The sequence below is a fragment of the Cydia fagiglandana genome, chromosome 22 (genome assembly GCF_963556715.1).
Source record: "Cydia fagiglandana chromosome 22, ilCydFagi1.1, whole genome shotgun sequence".
NCBI classification, from domain to species: Eukaryota; Metazoa; Arthropoda; class Insecta; order Lepidoptera; family Tortricidae; genus Cydia; species Cydia fagiglandana.
Window position 1 is genome coordinate 1,486,456 of NC_085953.1, and position 17,656 is coordinate 1,504,111.

The 17,656-nt window shown below is 39.9% G+C and overlaps 1 protein-coding gene across 5 annotated transcripts in view; it reads left to right on the top strand.

Annotated features, from left to right (window-relative positions):
• LOC134675567 (voltage-dependent calcium channel type D subunit alpha-1-like) overlaps positions 1 to 17,656 on the top strand; it is a 93,594-nt gene that overhangs the window by 40,884 nt on the left and 35,054 nt on the right. For 4 of the 5 annotated variants that reach the window (XR_010099770.1, XM_063533844.1, XM_063533847.1 and 1 more), the window contains exons 6-19: positions 453 to 602; positions 1,253 to 1,464; positions 2,036 to 2,139; positions 2,438 to 2,610; positions 3,419 to 3,519; positions 4,048 to 4,163; positions 4,356 to 4,458; positions 5,106 to 5,257; positions 5,623 to 5,836; positions 6,661 to 6,781; positions 7,220 to 7,308; positions 7,482 to 7,591; positions 8,081 to 8,113; positions 8,429 to 8,550. Coding sequence is in view for 4 of the 5 variants with exons in the window: in XM_063533844.1 (XP_063389914.1) it covers positions 453 to 602; positions 1,253 to 1,464; positions 2,036 to 2,139; positions 2,438 to 2,610; positions 3,419 to 3,519; positions 4,048 to 4,163; positions 4,356 to 4,458; positions 5,106 to 5,257; positions 5,623 to 5,836; positions 6,661 to 6,781; positions 7,220 to 7,308; positions 7,482 to 7,591; positions 8,081 to 8,113; positions 8,429 to 8,550 (1,800 nt within the window). In the remaining variant the exon portion in view is untranslated. The remainder of the gene's footprint in view (positions 1 to 452; positions 603 to 1,252; positions 1,465 to 2,035; positions 2,140 to 2,437; positions 2,611 to 3,418; positions 3,520 to 4,047; positions 4,164 to 4,355; positions 4,459 to 5,105; positions 5,258 to 5,622; positions 5,837 to 6,660; positions 6,782 to 7,219; positions 7,309 to 7,481; positions 7,592 to 8,080; positions 8,114 to 8,428; positions 8,551 to 17,656) is intronic. The other variant, XM_063533848.1, reaches the window with a different exon arrangement.

The following is a 17,656-nucleotide window of genomic DNA, read 5'->3' on the forward strand; positions in this document are numbered from 1 at the left end:
GTAACAATTTGTTAAATATGAAAGTTTGGCAAAATTTTTTGTTAAATCTGACACAGTCTGGCTATTTTTAGTGTTCCGTACCCAAAGGGTAAAACGGGACCCTATTACTAAGACTCTGCTGTCCGTCCGTCTGTCCAGGCTGCATTTGAAAATTTTCACAGATGATGTATTTCTGTTGCCGCTATAACAACAAATACTAAAAACAGAATAAAATAAAGATTTAAGTGGGGCTCCCATACAACAAACTTGATTTTTGACCGAAATTAAGCAACGTCGGGCGGGGTCAGTACTTGGATGGGTGACCGTTTTTTTTTGCCTTTTTTGCATTATGGTACGGAACCCTTCGTGCGCGAGTCCAACTCGCACTTGCCCGGTTTTCTTATGTTGAATCTGACACAGTCTGGCTAATGTTTTCTCACAAAAATATTCACACATTTCCTGTCTTTTTCCAGGTCTCCAGATCGTGCTCAACTCCATCCTGAAGGCCATGATACCGCTGTGTCACATCGCGTTCCTGGTGCTCTTCGTCATCATCATCTACGCCATCATCGGCCTCGAGCTGTTCTCTGGAGTCATGCATAACATATGTCATAAGAATGAGAGTATGTATTTCTGGCCCCTTTTCATCACGCTGACAATATGCTAACTATATGCATGAAAAATACTTTGCATACGCTCTGCTTTCCAATACATACGCGTCTTCATACTAGCGAGCGATTTCTCATATGATATGGCTCCTGAACACGATGGCCCAGCGCTGGACCAGCGAGATGGCTATGCGATGGTTGAGAGCACGCACTATGGAATGGGCGTACATGCGTATGCACTATCGATGGCCGACTACCTTTGTGCGGACAAAAAAACGACACCTTGGCCATCCCGCCGCCACGCCATAAGCCATCCTACAACACTACCCTCTCTACACGCTGGCCCATCTTGCGGCTCGATGTTGTTAGATGTGTGTGACTCCACCCCAACACCCAAGAGACAATTCAAACAAACAAACAAGGAGCTGATCTGATGATGGAGACAGGACATCTCCTTGTCATCGTAATATTGCATGGTTATCCGATGTGTATTGCAGAATATCAGCTCAATCGGAAATCGTGGAAGTGGGTCAAATTCTGCTTCCAAGATTTGACCCACACTAACATACTACTAAGGGGGCAAGTTTAAAAAGCTTTTAAATAATGACAGTACTTTGTATTATAATATTTATAATAATTTAACGTTTTAAAAAAATGTTTTTCAGGTGGCAAATTGATAATGGGCGATGAAGAAAGACCGTGCAGTGTAGAGTTCAATGTTGGTCACAATTGCAATCCCGACGAAGTATGTACACCAGGGAACCCACCCTGGCCAGGGCCGAACGACGGTATAACCAACTTTGACAATATTGGCTACGCTATGCTCACGGTATTCCAGTGTATCACACTTGAAGGATGGACTGACATTATGTATTGGGTAAGTGTTTTTAATAGGCAAAGCCGGCTTAAGACACTAAAGATTTTTGAAATAAACTTTCCCGTCTTGGGCGAAATTTTGTCTCGGATTAAAATTGCCCACAGCAGGGATTTCGAATGTTGTCCAAGGCAGTACAATTTGAAACTTTACCTTTACTTAAAAAAGTTTAGAGCCTCTTAAAACGCTGACACAAGCAAGCCTTCTGACAACTTATTAGGTATTCCAAAACTTACTACAGTATACCACAGACAAACCATAGAGAAATGGTAAGCAGATGATGTCACATAAATACAGGGTGTTTGGTACATCGTTTGCCAAATTAAAACGGCAGATAGGTTGAGTCATTTGCTATCTACTCATGCCTAGAAAAACAAAATTGGCCATGATTTTTTTCCTACTATGTAAGTAAAAATTTGAAATTTACGTAAAACTGGCATAGAAGTGAAAAAAAAAATACGCCAAATTAAAAATTTCTAGGACTAAGAAGATAGAAAATGACTCAACCTATTTACCGTTTTAATTTGGCAAACGATGTACCAAACACCCTGTATGTTTTTCTATTTTATTTCAGATATCAGATGTGAAGGGCTCTTCCTGGCCTTGGATCTACTTCGTCTCGCTGGTCATCTTTGGAAACTTTTTCGTTATGAACCTAATTCTTGGTGTGTTGTCAGGGTAAGTTAATTATAAAACTTACATATCCATGCATTACATTTGGTTTATAGCAAGTTTATCTTAACTTCGTCTTTGTTGTTCTGAATTGTTAAAGACTTGAGTTTAGGGATTATTTTATATAAATAGTTTAATATTAAAATAATAATTTAGTTTCAAATGCAGATGCTCAAATGCCTTACACATGTAGTCTGGCAAACAAATTAATTAAAGACGCGAAATTCAAAATTTGTACGAGAGTTCCATCCTTCGTGTATACATTTTTCAAATTTATCGTCTATAACCTCTTCTTTTCTTCCAGAGAATTCTCAAAAGCCAGTAACAAGGCGAAGAATCGCGGAGACTTCCAGAAATCACGAGAAAGAAAGGAGTTTGAAGAAGATATGAAGGGGTATCTCAACTGGATCACCGTCGCTGAGACCCTGGACCTTGAAAACGAGCCCAAGCAGGAGAATGAAGGGGAAGATTCACAGGGTCAGTATGATCACAGAATAAATAATAGTACTAGGTACAGAAGATTCACTCTCTAACAAAACGCGTCTGTTACGATTAGGACAGATATGACCGCTAGGTGGAGACAGCGCCACGCGCGGCTTATGGCTAGCCACCAAAATTGGTGTGAGTGCTTGTAGCAAAGCGACGAAATCGCGGAGTGAGCCACGCCTGGTATGATTTAAATTGTCGTGTTGTTGTCGCCCTAACTGTAGATATGGCAAAGCAAGAAGAGGTCTGGTTGGAACAAATCAAGCGGAAATGACTTCGTAGAGCTGCTAGATCGTCGTGATCGATGCGGCAAGAAATGATGATCGGCCATTGGTTTATACAGCCATTGCAGTCGATGTAGGCTGCAGATTACCTCCTCAAAATATCTCCTTAGACGCTGTAATTCTCATTTACAAAGATGGTCACAAACATTTATTCATACAGCATAAGGCATAAATTATAATTCATCATCATTGGCCACAGCATCATTCACACTAGTAATGTTAGCTGAATTCCTGAATCACAATTTCGGCTTCAAATCACATCTCGATTTATTTACTATTTTGTTTGTTATCTACTTGTGCTGTATGAATAAATGTTTGTGATTCTATTTTATACAGTGAGGTTCTTTTGCTTTAATGAACTCCCGGCCGTTATTTTCTACATCACGGAATTTTTAAAAAAGGAGTTTAATTGCTGAACCATTACTTCCTCCTACGTTTCGATATGAAATTTTAAGTATACTCATAATAGTGGAAGTTGCCAAGTTGCCCTAAATATTTTTATTTATTTGTTGCAGGTAATAATTACGAGAGAACAAGCAACGAGGGATCCCAAACAAACGTGGACACAACAGAAAACACAGGCACCTGCAAAGTTTATTTCAAAAGATTCGACAAGGTATACACCACCGCCACAGAAAGTAGAAAGAACTAGGAAAATAAGGCCAACCAGCAAACCCTATCAAGATGGACCTGTAGACCTGAGCGCCTGCTGCAACCATCGAAAACTCGAAAATCATTATTGGTCTCTCATTTGTTCTTACTTGTTCGAATGATAGAGAAGGCAGATAACGATTTTTTTATTTTTCGGTGATGGCGGTAGATTCTCTGTTGTGATGTGCAAGTTGCGAAAAAATTTCCAAATAATCGCAAAAGTAGTAGTAGTATTTTTTTAAGTTTTTTTAAATCACAGGAAAATTTTAGTTTTTGATTCGAGTGTTATTATATATTAAAATAATATTTGAAAAGTGTACGAAATCATACATCATTGCATGATTTTGAAAGTCATATTTACCAAAAACTCGAACATTTTTAAAAATTTTATGAAAATCAGAGGAGTACAGCCAAAATAGCCAGATAGGCGAAAAAATAAGTTCATTTTCTCCCAGGTTGAAATGGATAAGCTTATGACAAATTTTCATTGCAGGTGAACCGTCGTATGCGCCGGGCTTGTCGACTAGCTGTCAAATCTCAGGGTTTCTACTGGGCCATAATCGTACTTGTGTTTTTAAACACAATGGTGTTGGCAACTGAACATTACAAGTAAGTTATTTTATTTTAAGTTAATGTGGGTAAGAGCGTCTTGAAGCTCTTTCGTTCCTATCACCTAACTCTTACGTTTGCATTTTGTAAGTACACAAATTATAAAATTACTAAGCAACAAAAATGTGCACAATTTTGCAGGTTCCATATTTTGTGTGTTAAAAATTTGATAGTGATAATTTATATTTTCAGGCAACCGACTTGGCTGGACACGTTTCAGACTTGTGCGAACTATGTGTTCGTTGTGCTCTTTACTATGGAGATGTTGATCAAAATGTATGCCCTGGGTATTCAAGTGAGTATTGTAAGGCCTGAGTTACACTTGTAAGTTTTACTTACGTAAGTAGGGACAAAGCTATTTGTTAGAATGAGATAACGATATTCATCTCTCATTCTGTAGTATAGCCGTGTCCCTACTTACGTAAGTAAAACTTACAAGTGTAACTCAGGCCTAAAAATAAGTTCGTTAATGTCTACCTCTGTATATTGGCTAGAACAACGGCACTACACTGTTTTGAATCATTTGACTGTTTAAGTCATTCGAATTTAATTTTAGACAATATACTTAAACTTAAAATTATGATGTCCCTTCATCTGACTGTTTAAGTCATTCGAATTTAATTTTAGACAATATAAACTTAAAATTATGATGTCTCTTAATACGGCCATGCTTCTCAATTACGATTAGATTTTTTCTTTACATAACGCTTGAAAAATGTCGCTGCAGAGATTAGAGTAGACGAGATATACGAACATTAGTATACAACTCTATAACAAATGTCTGTGATGACAACACTGTAACACAAATAAATGCCCTTATCAGAATTTGAACCCGGGACCTCCTTCGGCGGTCACTGCCGATACCGAGGAGGCTGTCAAACTCGTTCGTACTTTCGTAGTCCCAACAAATACAACCATTGAAAATTAATGTTTCTATTTCAGGGCTATTTCGTTTCTCTCTTCAACCGCTTCGACTGCTTCGTCATGATATGTTCGGTCTTGGAGCTGGTGCTTACAGCAACGGAAACTATCCCACAGCTGGGCATCTCTGTGTTAAGATGCGTTCGGCTACTCAGGGTTTTCAAAGTTACAAAGTAAGTGTCTTCTATCCCATTTTTATCTCTAGCGCTATCCCCGTTTCCTTCTAAAGGAGTCAAGGATCCGCTTATTAAATATGATTTCAAAAATTCAGTAAATCGGACAGTCAAGAGTAAAACACTGGTAATGCTGAGCCAAATCACGAAGCTCTGGGAAAGTGGACTGTCCGTGTCTTTAACAATGGTAATCCTTATTAATTTAAAATCATTTGAAACTGCCAGTCTGTTTTTATTCTTCTTTCTATTTTAATTTAAATATAATTTTGTATTTTTATTTTAAGACGGCTCGTTCTATTAAGAGTATACAGATGATCAATAAAGAGTATTTGTATTGTTTTGTAAATTTTCCCTAATATTTTTAGGTACTGGCGCTCTCTCTCTAACCTCGTGACCTCTCTCCTCAACTCCATCCAGTCCATCTTCTCCCTCCTTCTGCTGCTGTTCTTGTTCATCATGATCTTCGCGCTGCTCGGCATGCAAGTGTTCGGAGGGAGGTTCGAGAGTTACGCTCCTGAGGAACCAAAAGAGAGGCACAACTTTGATACATTCTGGCAAGCTGTGCTGACGATGTTCCAGGTATGTTTACCTATGTTTTTTTAGGGTTCCATACCCAAAGGGTAAAACGGGACCCTATTATTTTAGGGTTCCATACCCAAAGGGTAAAACGGGACCCTATTACTAAGACTTCGCTGTCCGTCCGTCCGTCTGTCACCAGGCTGTATCACACGAACCGTGATAGTATGTCTGTTGCCGCTATAACAACAAATACTAAAAACAGAATAAAATAAAGATTTAAATGGGGCTTCCATACAACAAACGTGATTTTTGACCAAAGTTAAGCAACGTCGGGAGTGGTCAGTACTTGGATGGGTGACCGGTTTTTTTTTTGCTTTTTTTTGTTTTTTTTTTTTTGCATTATGGTACGGAACCCTTCGTGCGCGAGTCCGACTCGCACTTGCCCGGTTTTTTATTTTAATAAGAATTGAACAATCCGTCTTTGCAACACCAAAATAAACCATTTTCTATGTATAATTTTATTCTTATATCTAACATAAATCCAACCTCACTTTGATATACCTACTGTCAGAAAGCTTCCATTATTGCGATTTTTTTCCAGAAAAACATTTCCAGATATTTGTAGATTGGAATTGCCCATTTCCAGAAAGAAAGTTTTCTTTTATTTTCTGTGATTTGATCTAGAAATTTTCGAGAATTTTTGCAACTTTTTGGAAACTTTTCGCAACTTGTACATCTGTACCTTTGATCATAATAATCAACTTACCTATACTTTTAAAGAAAAAAATTTTTTGGTGAAATTAAAACCAAATAATTCAAAGATTAGAATGCAAAATGCAGTTCAGAAGAAGTGAAAAATAATATGATATAATTTTATTTGACAGATCCTGACTGGTGAGGATTGGAACGTCGTCATGTATGAAGGTATTAAAGCATACGGCGGCGCCGGCTCCTTTGGAATGATCGCATCTATTTATTTCATCATCATCTTCGTCTGTGGTAATTGTATCCTTTTCAAGGCTGACCTTAATTTTACATTAATATACAGAAGCATAAGGATACTAAGCATGACTTACATTATAGCACGCGCATAATTATATTGCTATCCAGCTAACGGCATTGACCGCGGCATCATGTGCACGTGGCAATGATGCACGTGCGATAAAGATAGGAACAGGTGGGTAAAAGTACAAAATTCTTCGTCCTTAGCGTCGTTACTTTAGACACGAATCATTGACACTATACACTTTGTTGTTTAATTAGGTACGACTTTAAATAGTTTTATACATTATGTCACAAATCAAAGACCGGCGATTATAAACAATTAAAAGTTGAAATTTAATTGGCTTCTGAAAATAAGAAGTCGTATGAATGCTAGCAAAGCTGCAAAGGTAATAACTGAAATATTGTTGTTATCCATAAAATTTTCTTAACAAATATCAGATATCCTGCTGAATGTGTTCTTGGCTATCGCCGTCGATAATCTTGGAGATGATGATGATGAAGAAGAAGAAATCAAGAAAGAGCCAGAGGTAAATTTTGTTTTTCATTGCGAGTATGTTTTTATAACGTTAATATTAGGAAAGTTAAAGTGCTCTTAACTAAAATCCTACTAGTAACATTACATTTAATATAATAAAAAATATGTTCAGAATTTAAAAAATTTAAAATGTATTTTAAATAGACCAGTAAAATGTAATCGTAGGGAGCAGAAGATAATCCCGAGGCCGGTAATCCGCAACTTGATGAAGATACGGAAAGAGGAGAGACAGATGATGAATATGTTAACGAAGAAGAAATATATTCAGATGAGGGGTAAGTAGATATATTTAATATGTACAACATGAATTTGGAGGGAGGTACGAGGAAAGGAAAGCCGAGGAAAAGGTGGATGGACTATGCGAGAGATGAACGAATGATGAGATGACAGGTGACAGAGAGGTATGGAAGAGAAAGACATGCTGCGCCGACCCCAAGTGAATGGGATAAGGGCAAGATAATGATGATGATCTAGAACAAAATTAATCCTTATCATTTAAAAGAACAATGATATCTATACCTCGAACAGGAATTTTTTTGCACAGTCAGCAAAATTAATAGCTTAGCACCCCTGCATACAGGTATGTATTTGTATGTTAACTATGTTTGCTGGTATGGATACTAGGCAAAACATTTTTTCTGTCTAAACCACGTTGAAACACCAGACAGTTTTAATGATTCCCTAATAATAGTAGGTCGTTCTATTTAGCATAAAATTGATTAAGAACCGGTTCTTTATAATTTAAATTTGCTATTGTCCTTAAGCCGGCTTTACCAGAGGTATAAGAGAATACCAAGGTAAGAATACTTGGATTTACATCATTAATTAATATCATCATATTAATTTTCATATTCTTAGATAATGTATTATGTTTCAATCTCACAAGTTCAAATTCGCTATTTTATATCAATAAAATATCGTATGGTTATCAAACATGCTCACAACATTTTACAAGAATCCTTTGAGAATATGACATGTAAAATAGGAAAGAAAATCATTTTGCCCATGCTGAAACGGATGCCTCGCTTGCCCTTCGCGCTCGAGAAAAGTGAGATACATTTGGAGTCTAAAGTGAAAATAACTACTGATATTCTAATTTATTACTATTACAGATCAGACCATGAATATGAAGAAACGGGATCGGAAGAAGAAGTTAATGAGCAAGACGCAGAAGAGAGGGGAGAAGCGAATACCGCTCTCGTCACTACAGAGAATCAACAGATCAATCAAAACGGTATTTTACAACCTTTAAATAAAAAAAAATTTAGGATGACTTATCTCACGTGTTTGTAGCCTCTCTCGCGACTTCTTTCGGATCTTAAAACTAGGCTACGTTTCCATTTATAAGCAGAAGCACTAGTTTCCATTTATAAGCAGAAGCACTAGTAGTGCCATAGGTATAAAATGACGCTTAGGTATAGTCTGACAAGAAATTGTCGAAAAGACGTAAAATGCATAAATATGGCAACAATTTATTATGTGTTCCGTACTCCACATCGGATATCTTCATTGAGAGAGTAACGCGATCGTTGACCAATGATGCCGCTAGCGTCTATGTAGTCGCTCCGCCCCACGCCGTGACGTAGTTCCGCTTCCACTTCCTGCGAACCGTTGCTCGCTTCCCGCCACTCGCCACCGCCATGTCATTGTTTCGTCGACCGTCTTGACCGATGGTCCGCAAATATTTTTTGCGTATATTTTTGCAGCATGGTGCTTTAACATTTCCGATCCAAAGCTCGGTCGATTAAATAGTGAGATATGGCAGAGATCGCCACTATTAGTCTTTTGGCGGTCTCGCGATCGAAGTCATCGAACGGTGCTTTTCGATTCTACCCACTTTTTTTCTTGCTAAATTAATTTTCACATTTCATGCTGCTAAAATCGTTACCGTTAACTCGCATTTTCGAGATCGAAGTAGGAAGTGCGTCAGTGGTTTTTGTTAACAAGTGGTAACAAGTCGCTCCGCATCGGAGAGGGAACGCGCGGTCATCGTGCCTGCGGCGGCGGCGGCGGCGCCCGGGCGGCGCGGCGGCGGACGGCCTGCGCGCGCTGCTTTCGGGCGCCGCGCTTCGCCGATAAGGAGGTTTGGATTGTCTCGAACCATCCGGTGAGCCAGTTTAAGATGGATCTATCGAAAGCATTCGATTTCGTCGACCATAACCGTTTGCTGAAAAAGTTAGAACGGTACGGAATCCGAGGTAACGCCCTAGACTTACTAAATTCATATTTAAGTAATAGAATGCTGAAATAAAAAGGCTATGTCCTGAGACAAAAGAAGAAACTGCTTACTATTCTAAATTAACACCTTTGATTCGTGGGGTTCCACAAGGGAGCATCCTAGGCCCGTTGCTTTTCTTAGTTTATATAAACGACTTGCCAACACACGTTCAACATCCCATGATACTATTCGCAGATGACAGCACAGTTTTAATAAAATCAAACGACCCGACTACATATGAATCTGACATAAACAATACACTTAAGACTATCATCAACTGGCTGGAAACGAACAGACTAAAAATAAACATTGATAAAACAAAAATTATGCAATTCCATCAATCAAAATCAAAACCATTACATCTTGACGTAAAATATAATGATCATAATGTTGAACACACAGACGTAACTAAGTTTCTAGGCATTGACATAGATAATCATATAAGCTGGAAAACGCATACCTTAACGTTATGTAAGCGATTAAATAGTTTTGTATTTGCCCTTAAAAGAATCGCTAAAATTTCGGATCGAAAAACTGCGTTATTAGCCTATCATGGATATGTTGGATCAATTCTTCGTTATGGTATGGTTTTCTGGGGCAACTCTACAAACAAAAAACTAGTTTTCGGTGCTCAAAAAAATTGTGTTCGCGCCATCTGTGGTGTAAAACGAACTGAAAGCTGTAGACCTTATTTCAAAGATCTTAATATAATGTCAATGACCGGTCTTTATATTTATGAAGTGTCAGTTTTTGTTAAATCAAACCCCGATTTATTCCCATTAGTATCAGAAAACTCCAGGAACAGGCGTTTCAAGTACAAAATTAACCCAGTAGCTGGCAAAACTGCGTTATTGCGAAACGGCATACTGGGTATGGCCTCTAAAGTATATAATCATTTACCAGAAGAGTTAAAAGAGTTACACCTAAATCTATTTAAAAGAAAATTAAAGGCAGAGCTAATTGAAAAAACATATTATAAAATAGAACATTTTTTTAATGATAAATTGTAATGTAATCATATTTAAAATAATAATTCAATAATGTATTATAACGACATGTAAGATGGAAGTCTATTTTGTATTAACTCTCTTCCTGTTTCATTATTTTTTTTTTACTATATAACATTATGCCTAATTATTTTTATTACTTATTTAAATCAGTAATAATATGCATGCACTAGATTAAGTAGTTAACTAGGTTAAACATACTTTAATTTTCACATGCCTAACGGCCGAATGTATTAAGGTTCAATATCATTATTGTAACATCTCATGTACCATAATTCTGCCGTCCTAAGCTAAAAGGCAGTTTTTCGACAAAAGCTAGTTTCGAGATAATCGCAAAAAACCAACCCAAACATCTTTCTTGAATTTCTACGAAACGGTAAAACTTTTTCCATTTTTTATTTTTGTATGTGGTAGGTATATATATGTACTTATTTTAGGTATTTATAGTATGTTTCTAAACAGCTCAGTTTTTTTTTATTTTATAAAAAAACACTTTAAATTAGTATTAAGCTTAATAATAAGTAGGTCGTACTAGTCAAGAAGGCGGTAAACATGCGTTATGCGGCGTTCTAACTTAGTTCCGAAGTAGAAACTAGGTAAAAACGCCGTATATGTCACATGCTGCCTTTTTGCTTAGTACCAATGAATAATTCGCACTTGAGATCCTAAGTTAAAAGACCCTATAGCAGCTATTCGGCCTTTTTGGTTAGTATACTAGGAAAAATTATGAATTTGACCAGATTTTCGACTAGCGTGCTAGTGTAAAAAAACGTATAACAACAAAAACACCGAATATACGGTTTTATAGATTAGTATTTATGGAAGAAATGGGAATATAAAACAGTCACGTAGTTTAAATGTTTATTTATATACGAACAAAAAACGCCATACTAGTAGGCTATTATTAAAAAAACAAGATCCAGCAATTACTTTTTGGATTATAATCTCAATTACCATACAAAATTAACATATAAATTGGGTTATTCCCACTAGTTACGATCAAGTTATTACCAGTGGTAACTAATGGGAGTAGTTACCACTACAATCTTGTTAGGGTTCAATAAAGCCTCTATATTTATAGTATTCTACTTATACTGTTTTTATTACTATTGAACTAATAAAATGTTGGTGGTAACTACTAGGAATAAAATCCAACCTTTTACCAGTGGTAACTACTGGGAAACAAATCTCATTAGTTACCACTGGTAACAACTTGATGGTAATTAGTGGGAAAAACCAGATCTATGTGTTAATTTTGTATGGTAATTAAGATTATAATCCAAAAAGTAATCGCTGGATCTTGTTTTTTAATAATAGCCTGGTAGTATAGTGTTTTGTGTTCATATAATAAACAAACATTTAAACTGTACTGTAAAAAAATGTTGGTGGTAACTACTAGGAAAAATTCCCACCTTTTACCAGTGGTAACTACTGGAAAAAGAAGTTCCCAGTAGTTACCACAAAACTGAGTTGGTGGTAGCTACTGGGAAGAAAAGTGGGATATAAATTCCCAGTAGTTACCGCTGGTAACAACTTGGCGGTAGATACCTAACTAGTGGGAATAGCCCCATAATATGTAACAAATTTTTAGTGTACGGCCTTTCTGATTTTATTTGTATATTAGACTAGATTTACTCGACTCTACTAATGACATTACATATACTTCTAATGAGCATGAGCAACGAAACTTAACAGAGTCCGCAGTAAGCTCAGCCGAATTTTTACTTCCCATAAAAACGGAGATTCGTACTCATTTTAAAACAACGTGTTGGATTGTACTAAATTGCACATACAATGACATGAGGTATATCTATGCCAGTACCTAATTAGTTTATATTCCAACAAAACTAATGAAATAGAGGAAAAATAAGTTTTGTATGAAAAACTTATTTTCGCTGTATTTTTTTCCATGGTATCTGAAGCTACACATTAATTACAGGCATAGATATACCTTATCCTTTACTGAGTACAAAGTTTTAGAGCAATCTAGCTTATCGTTTTAAAATGAGAGCGTAACTACAGTTGTATGGAGAACCCAGCTTGCTGCTGACTTAAATCTTAGCAAACATTTATCTTTGTAGGTGACCAGTTTTTGCATACACGTAACTCAAAAAATACATAATGTTTTACCGAATTCGTGGCATCTCTAATATCTATTTTAGTTTGTTATCAATAGGCATGGAATTTCATCGCACGGTAATACGTTAGCGAATTATGTAGTCTACATTAGCAATAAAATTAATACGAGTGTATTAATTCCTGCACATACTCTGTCATTTATTTCATTCTAAAACGCCTTTTAGCGGTTGTAATTAAAAATGAGATTCACAATAAAATAATTTTTCTATTAGATTACAAACTCATAGCTTTGACTATTTTAACATACAACTATTATCTAATACACAAACATACCAACCTATTTTAAGATACATATTGTTTTTTTTTTAAACGTAATAGATAGTACTGTAATATATAAATACTATGATAAATAAAACGTAATATAATTAGGAAGCGCTGGTGGCCTAGCGGTAAGAGCGTGCGACTTGCAATCCGGAGGTTGCGGGTTCAAACCCCGGCTCGTACCAATGAGTTTTTCGGAACTTATGTACGAAATATCATTTGATATTTACCAGTCGCTTTTCGGTGAAGGAAAACATCGTGAGGAAATCTGCATACATCTGCGAAGAAATTCAAAGGTGTATGTGAAGTCCCCAATCCGCATTGGGCTAGCGTGGGGACTATAGCCCAAACCCTCTCGCGCTCGAGAGGAGGCCTGTGCCCAGCAGTGGGACGTATATAGGCTGAGATGATGATGATGATGATGATAATTAGCAGTAATTAATTTACGATATTTCTTATCGAAATCTATTGGTGCGATATGAACTAGATAAAACCTACTTAAGTATTTCATTTAAGTAAAATATTATATATATATATATATGTGTATATAATATTATCTTTAATTCTCAGTTGGTTTTTGGATGGACCCAGGTTCCATACAAAGATGCCCATGGTCCTTTGTCCTGGTTATCTAAATACTTAGGCGGAAAATGTTATACTGCCCGTAAGAATTCTCATTAAATTTCCCTTTAAAACATTTTTCAATAAGATATAAACTCTTCATAATGTCAAATACCTACTTTGCTTATAAGGAATTAAACCCGATACGATTAGCTGTAATATCAATTTGATTTTATTTAAATAAAAGCAGTCAAACCGTCCAATGAATAAATAAAACTTAAACAACGTTTGCTGTAGAAAAGTACGTATGAACAATTTTACCATCACAAACTACGCTAGAAAGACGTATTTGCTGTCGAGCGGAAGTATTTGCGAGGCATTTTTAAAGTATATACCTTGATAAAAATGATAATACTCGAAGGTACTAATTGTAAACACCACATATTATTAATAACATATGATGGTAATGCAATAATAAAGTATTTTTTTAACCTTGGCGTTCGGTCAATATTTCGCGCGCAAAAAGCCACCTCCGCTCTCATTCCGGCAGCCACAAGCCTGCGCTTGCGGCTGACGGCTTTTACTTAGCGTAAAGGTGTCTTTCGGCGCGCGGGGAGCATGACGATGGTTGGAGCATATACTGCGTTATAGACTAGTTAGACGCACTTTCAACCATTTTAAAAGTTTGTTTGCGTTTAATACGACGTCCATACAAAATAAGAAGAACGTATAATAGTTATACGTTTCTAAAGACTATTATGGTGACGTAAAAAAGTTAAGTGATACTAGGCTAAAATGGCGTATGAGATATTTAAACAAAAAAAAATATTATACGATTTTTTAGACTAGTATCAGATCTAATATTTTGCTAAAGATCCTAATCTTAAAGTGCGTATAGCGTCTTTTACGTATTTTTAGCCTAGTTTTAGGCTTATACGTTATTTTAGGCTAGATATGGTGGATAAGATTTTACGCAAACCAGAGCGTAAAAAAACGTATAGCTGCATATACGTTGTTTTAGCCTGGCTTTGTCAAATAGTCGCTTTTTAGACTAGGTACGAACGAAAATTTGTGCAAATACGGTCTTTTTATGATATTTTTCTCGAAAACTAAGCCACTTATCGGAAAACGGGCCAAAGTGGTCGATGCGTCTCGATCTCTACATTACGAATATCACAAAAAGTCCATTTTGGCAAAATGTCGAAAAACTGCCTTTTAGCTTAGGGCGGCAGATATGTTCTTGTGAATAAATGACAATACAATACAATACAAGATATTCTAATTTTATTGGCGTTCAGAAGTTACTTCGTCACTAAAGGAGGGTTCTCAGGCAGTAGCCTGGGAGTACCTCGTGTTGTTAGTTGCGGCGCGCCCGGGGCGCCCCGTCCCCCGGCGCGGGGGCGCGGGCCCGGCGCCCGCCCCCGCCCGCGCGCGCCGCGCCGGCGCCGCGTCTTTCTTCTGCTGTCGTCCAAGGTGACTCCGAGACACCGCGACGCTGCGGGCCACGGTGGACGCCTCCAGTCCGCGGGACTCCGAGAGACGTCACACGCCCGCTCCTGTTGCTGCAGTCGCGGTGCGGACGCCTCCAGTCCGCGGGAGAGAGCCCGCTCCTGTTGCTGCAGTCGCGGTGCGGACGCCTCCAGTCCGCGGGACTCCGAGAGACGTCACACGCCCGCTCCTGTTGCTGCAGTCGCGGTGCGGACGCCTGTCGCGGTGCGGACGCCTCCAGTCCGCGGGACTCCGAGAGGCGTCACACGCCCGCTCCTGTTGCTGCAGACGGCGACCGCCTCATGCACCGGTGCCTCCCGAGCTGGCCGCCACGATGGCGCCTCTCGCCGCACGCACCGGCGCCTCCCGAGCCGGTGGCGGCAGCCGCCACGATGGAGCCGCCCGCCTCACGCGACAACGCCTCTAGAGCGGGCCGCCACTATGGGTCCTCGCCTCACGCACCAGCGCTTCCCGAACTAGTGGCGGCCGCCATGAACCGCCCGGCCTCAGGCACCGGTGCCCCCCCCCCCCCCCCCGGGCCGGCCGCCACGATGGCGCCCCTAGCTTCACGCACCGGCGCCTCCCGAGCGGCGGCGGTTGCCACAATCACGCCGATGCTGCCCACCGATGCTGCAACTACGACGATGTCGTCCCTTGCTCGCTGGGCGCCACAGTATCAGTTTTGTCCTGTCCACATGGTTCCATTGAGGTACGCAGGCGCCTATAGCTATGGTGCAGGTATAGGTATGGTATGGTACAGCACGAACAGACCGCTAAGCTCTTGGTTTCGGTTAAAGAATCCTCCGGCGACGGCAGACAAGGTCGTAAAGAGCCCCGTCCTAGCGCGGCTCGACTGCCCGGAGTTGAAAGCGGTAAGATATGTCGATACTCAGAGGAAAATACGTCGTGTTCCCGGGCTTCATAAAGGTGCTGATCGACTTCGCTGTGTCGCTTCGAAGCTCCTACGACTTCTCGAGGCCATGGAGTGGTCCAACCAGAGAACAGCTAGCGACAAGGCCCTGTGCGACCGCTCGAAACCGAGGTGAAAGGCATCGAGGTCTGCAGACTTCACATAATTATCTCTGCTTGCTCGCGCTCTCCAGCTTAAGTTCCGTCTTACAAAGACGAACTCGTGCGAAAAGCCATAATAAACAAAATGGGACAAATAAACCCGCTGCGCCTGAACAAGCTTGAGTTTCCGGTGCTAAGAGAAAGGGGCCAGGAGGACTCCAGCAGTTTCCATCTGTCTGTATTCGACTTTATCGAAACAGTTTTGTTACGCAAAGCGCCAAAATCGATTTTAGACTTGATTTCATCAGTTCGATTTCCTTAAAAGCATGCTACTAACTCGATGCCCTATACTAACTCGATATAGGGTGTCTCTTCGGATAAAGCGAATTAGACCATCACGCTCCTAGACATCACGTGGGACACGCGGCACAACACACCGATTGAAAGTTTTCTTTTTCGCGACATACAGGCCTGCCTTGCTGCAGAGTTTCTCGCAGAAATGAGACTCAATGCCTTCTGTTCAGTCTCAAATTCGCAAACTTTAGTTCATGGAGGAAGGTGAAGCCTTCGCAGTCCCCAGCAACACGGAGCTGCCGAAAGCCTCGCACCACTTTCTTCCTCATCTTATGCAAGCAGTCCGTTACAATCTCCAATATTGGTAGACAATGTACGAGGTAAGGCCCTTTCAGCGAAGAGTAACCGTTAACGGGCCGCATCTGCAGCGCTGACGACAGAAGTGTAAACATACAACCGCACCGGTACAGTATACATAAAACGACGGCGACACTACATCCCTTCCGTTACTACGGCTGTCGCAAAAACTGCTGATGCCAGCAGATCGTCTACAGGTCGCGCTGGTTGCTTGCTACTTGCCAGGTCGGTACAACCCCCGAGGGCAACGGTTTATCAAGAAGTCACTGCGCGCCCGAGTGGCAGCTGCGCCCAGCAGCCGCCGAGACTGTCTTCACCTGACAGGCGCCTTGTTGGCCGGCCTCCGCTTTCGAGAGCCCTCGCACTGTGCCACGGTATTTCTTAACAGACTCATTGAACTGCTACCACGACCTTTGACAGCTGCCTGTGAGACTTGGCATGGATGTCTCCACCTCCCAGCCTAGTCTGTGTACTGCGACGGCGTGATAAGGAGTCTTAAAGCAGCTGTGGTAAGCTTGCAATTTACTGGCAGTCCTAGTGAACACAACGTCAGACCGCCCTCCCTTACGAGTCAACGACCTTAAGAATGAGGCGTAGCTCCTGTCAGATAGGACGCTCCAACACCGAGCTGGCGGGATCAGGAGTGACGTCCGCTACTGGCGTGACTGGCGCATGCATATAACATGCCAAGGTCTAACGCTACGTAGCGAACGAAACGCAACTGTCACTGTCTCACTAATATGGAAGAACCGGATATTCCCGATTCCGGCACTGTGTTTGTATAGAAAACAGTAACGGGAGCCCCTAGATCGTCCCCTTGTCTAGGCTGCATGTACGGCCACAATGTAGAAACGGTCTTTATGGTGCATCAAAAATAAGATCAACTGCCAGGTACCTCTATCCAGTGAAGTAGCGAGCTGTCTCAGACGTCTATTTCTATTATCCATGTTAGCTTTCAGAACGATACTCGTTCATAAGCCTCTCACAAGTGCTGTGTATGAACC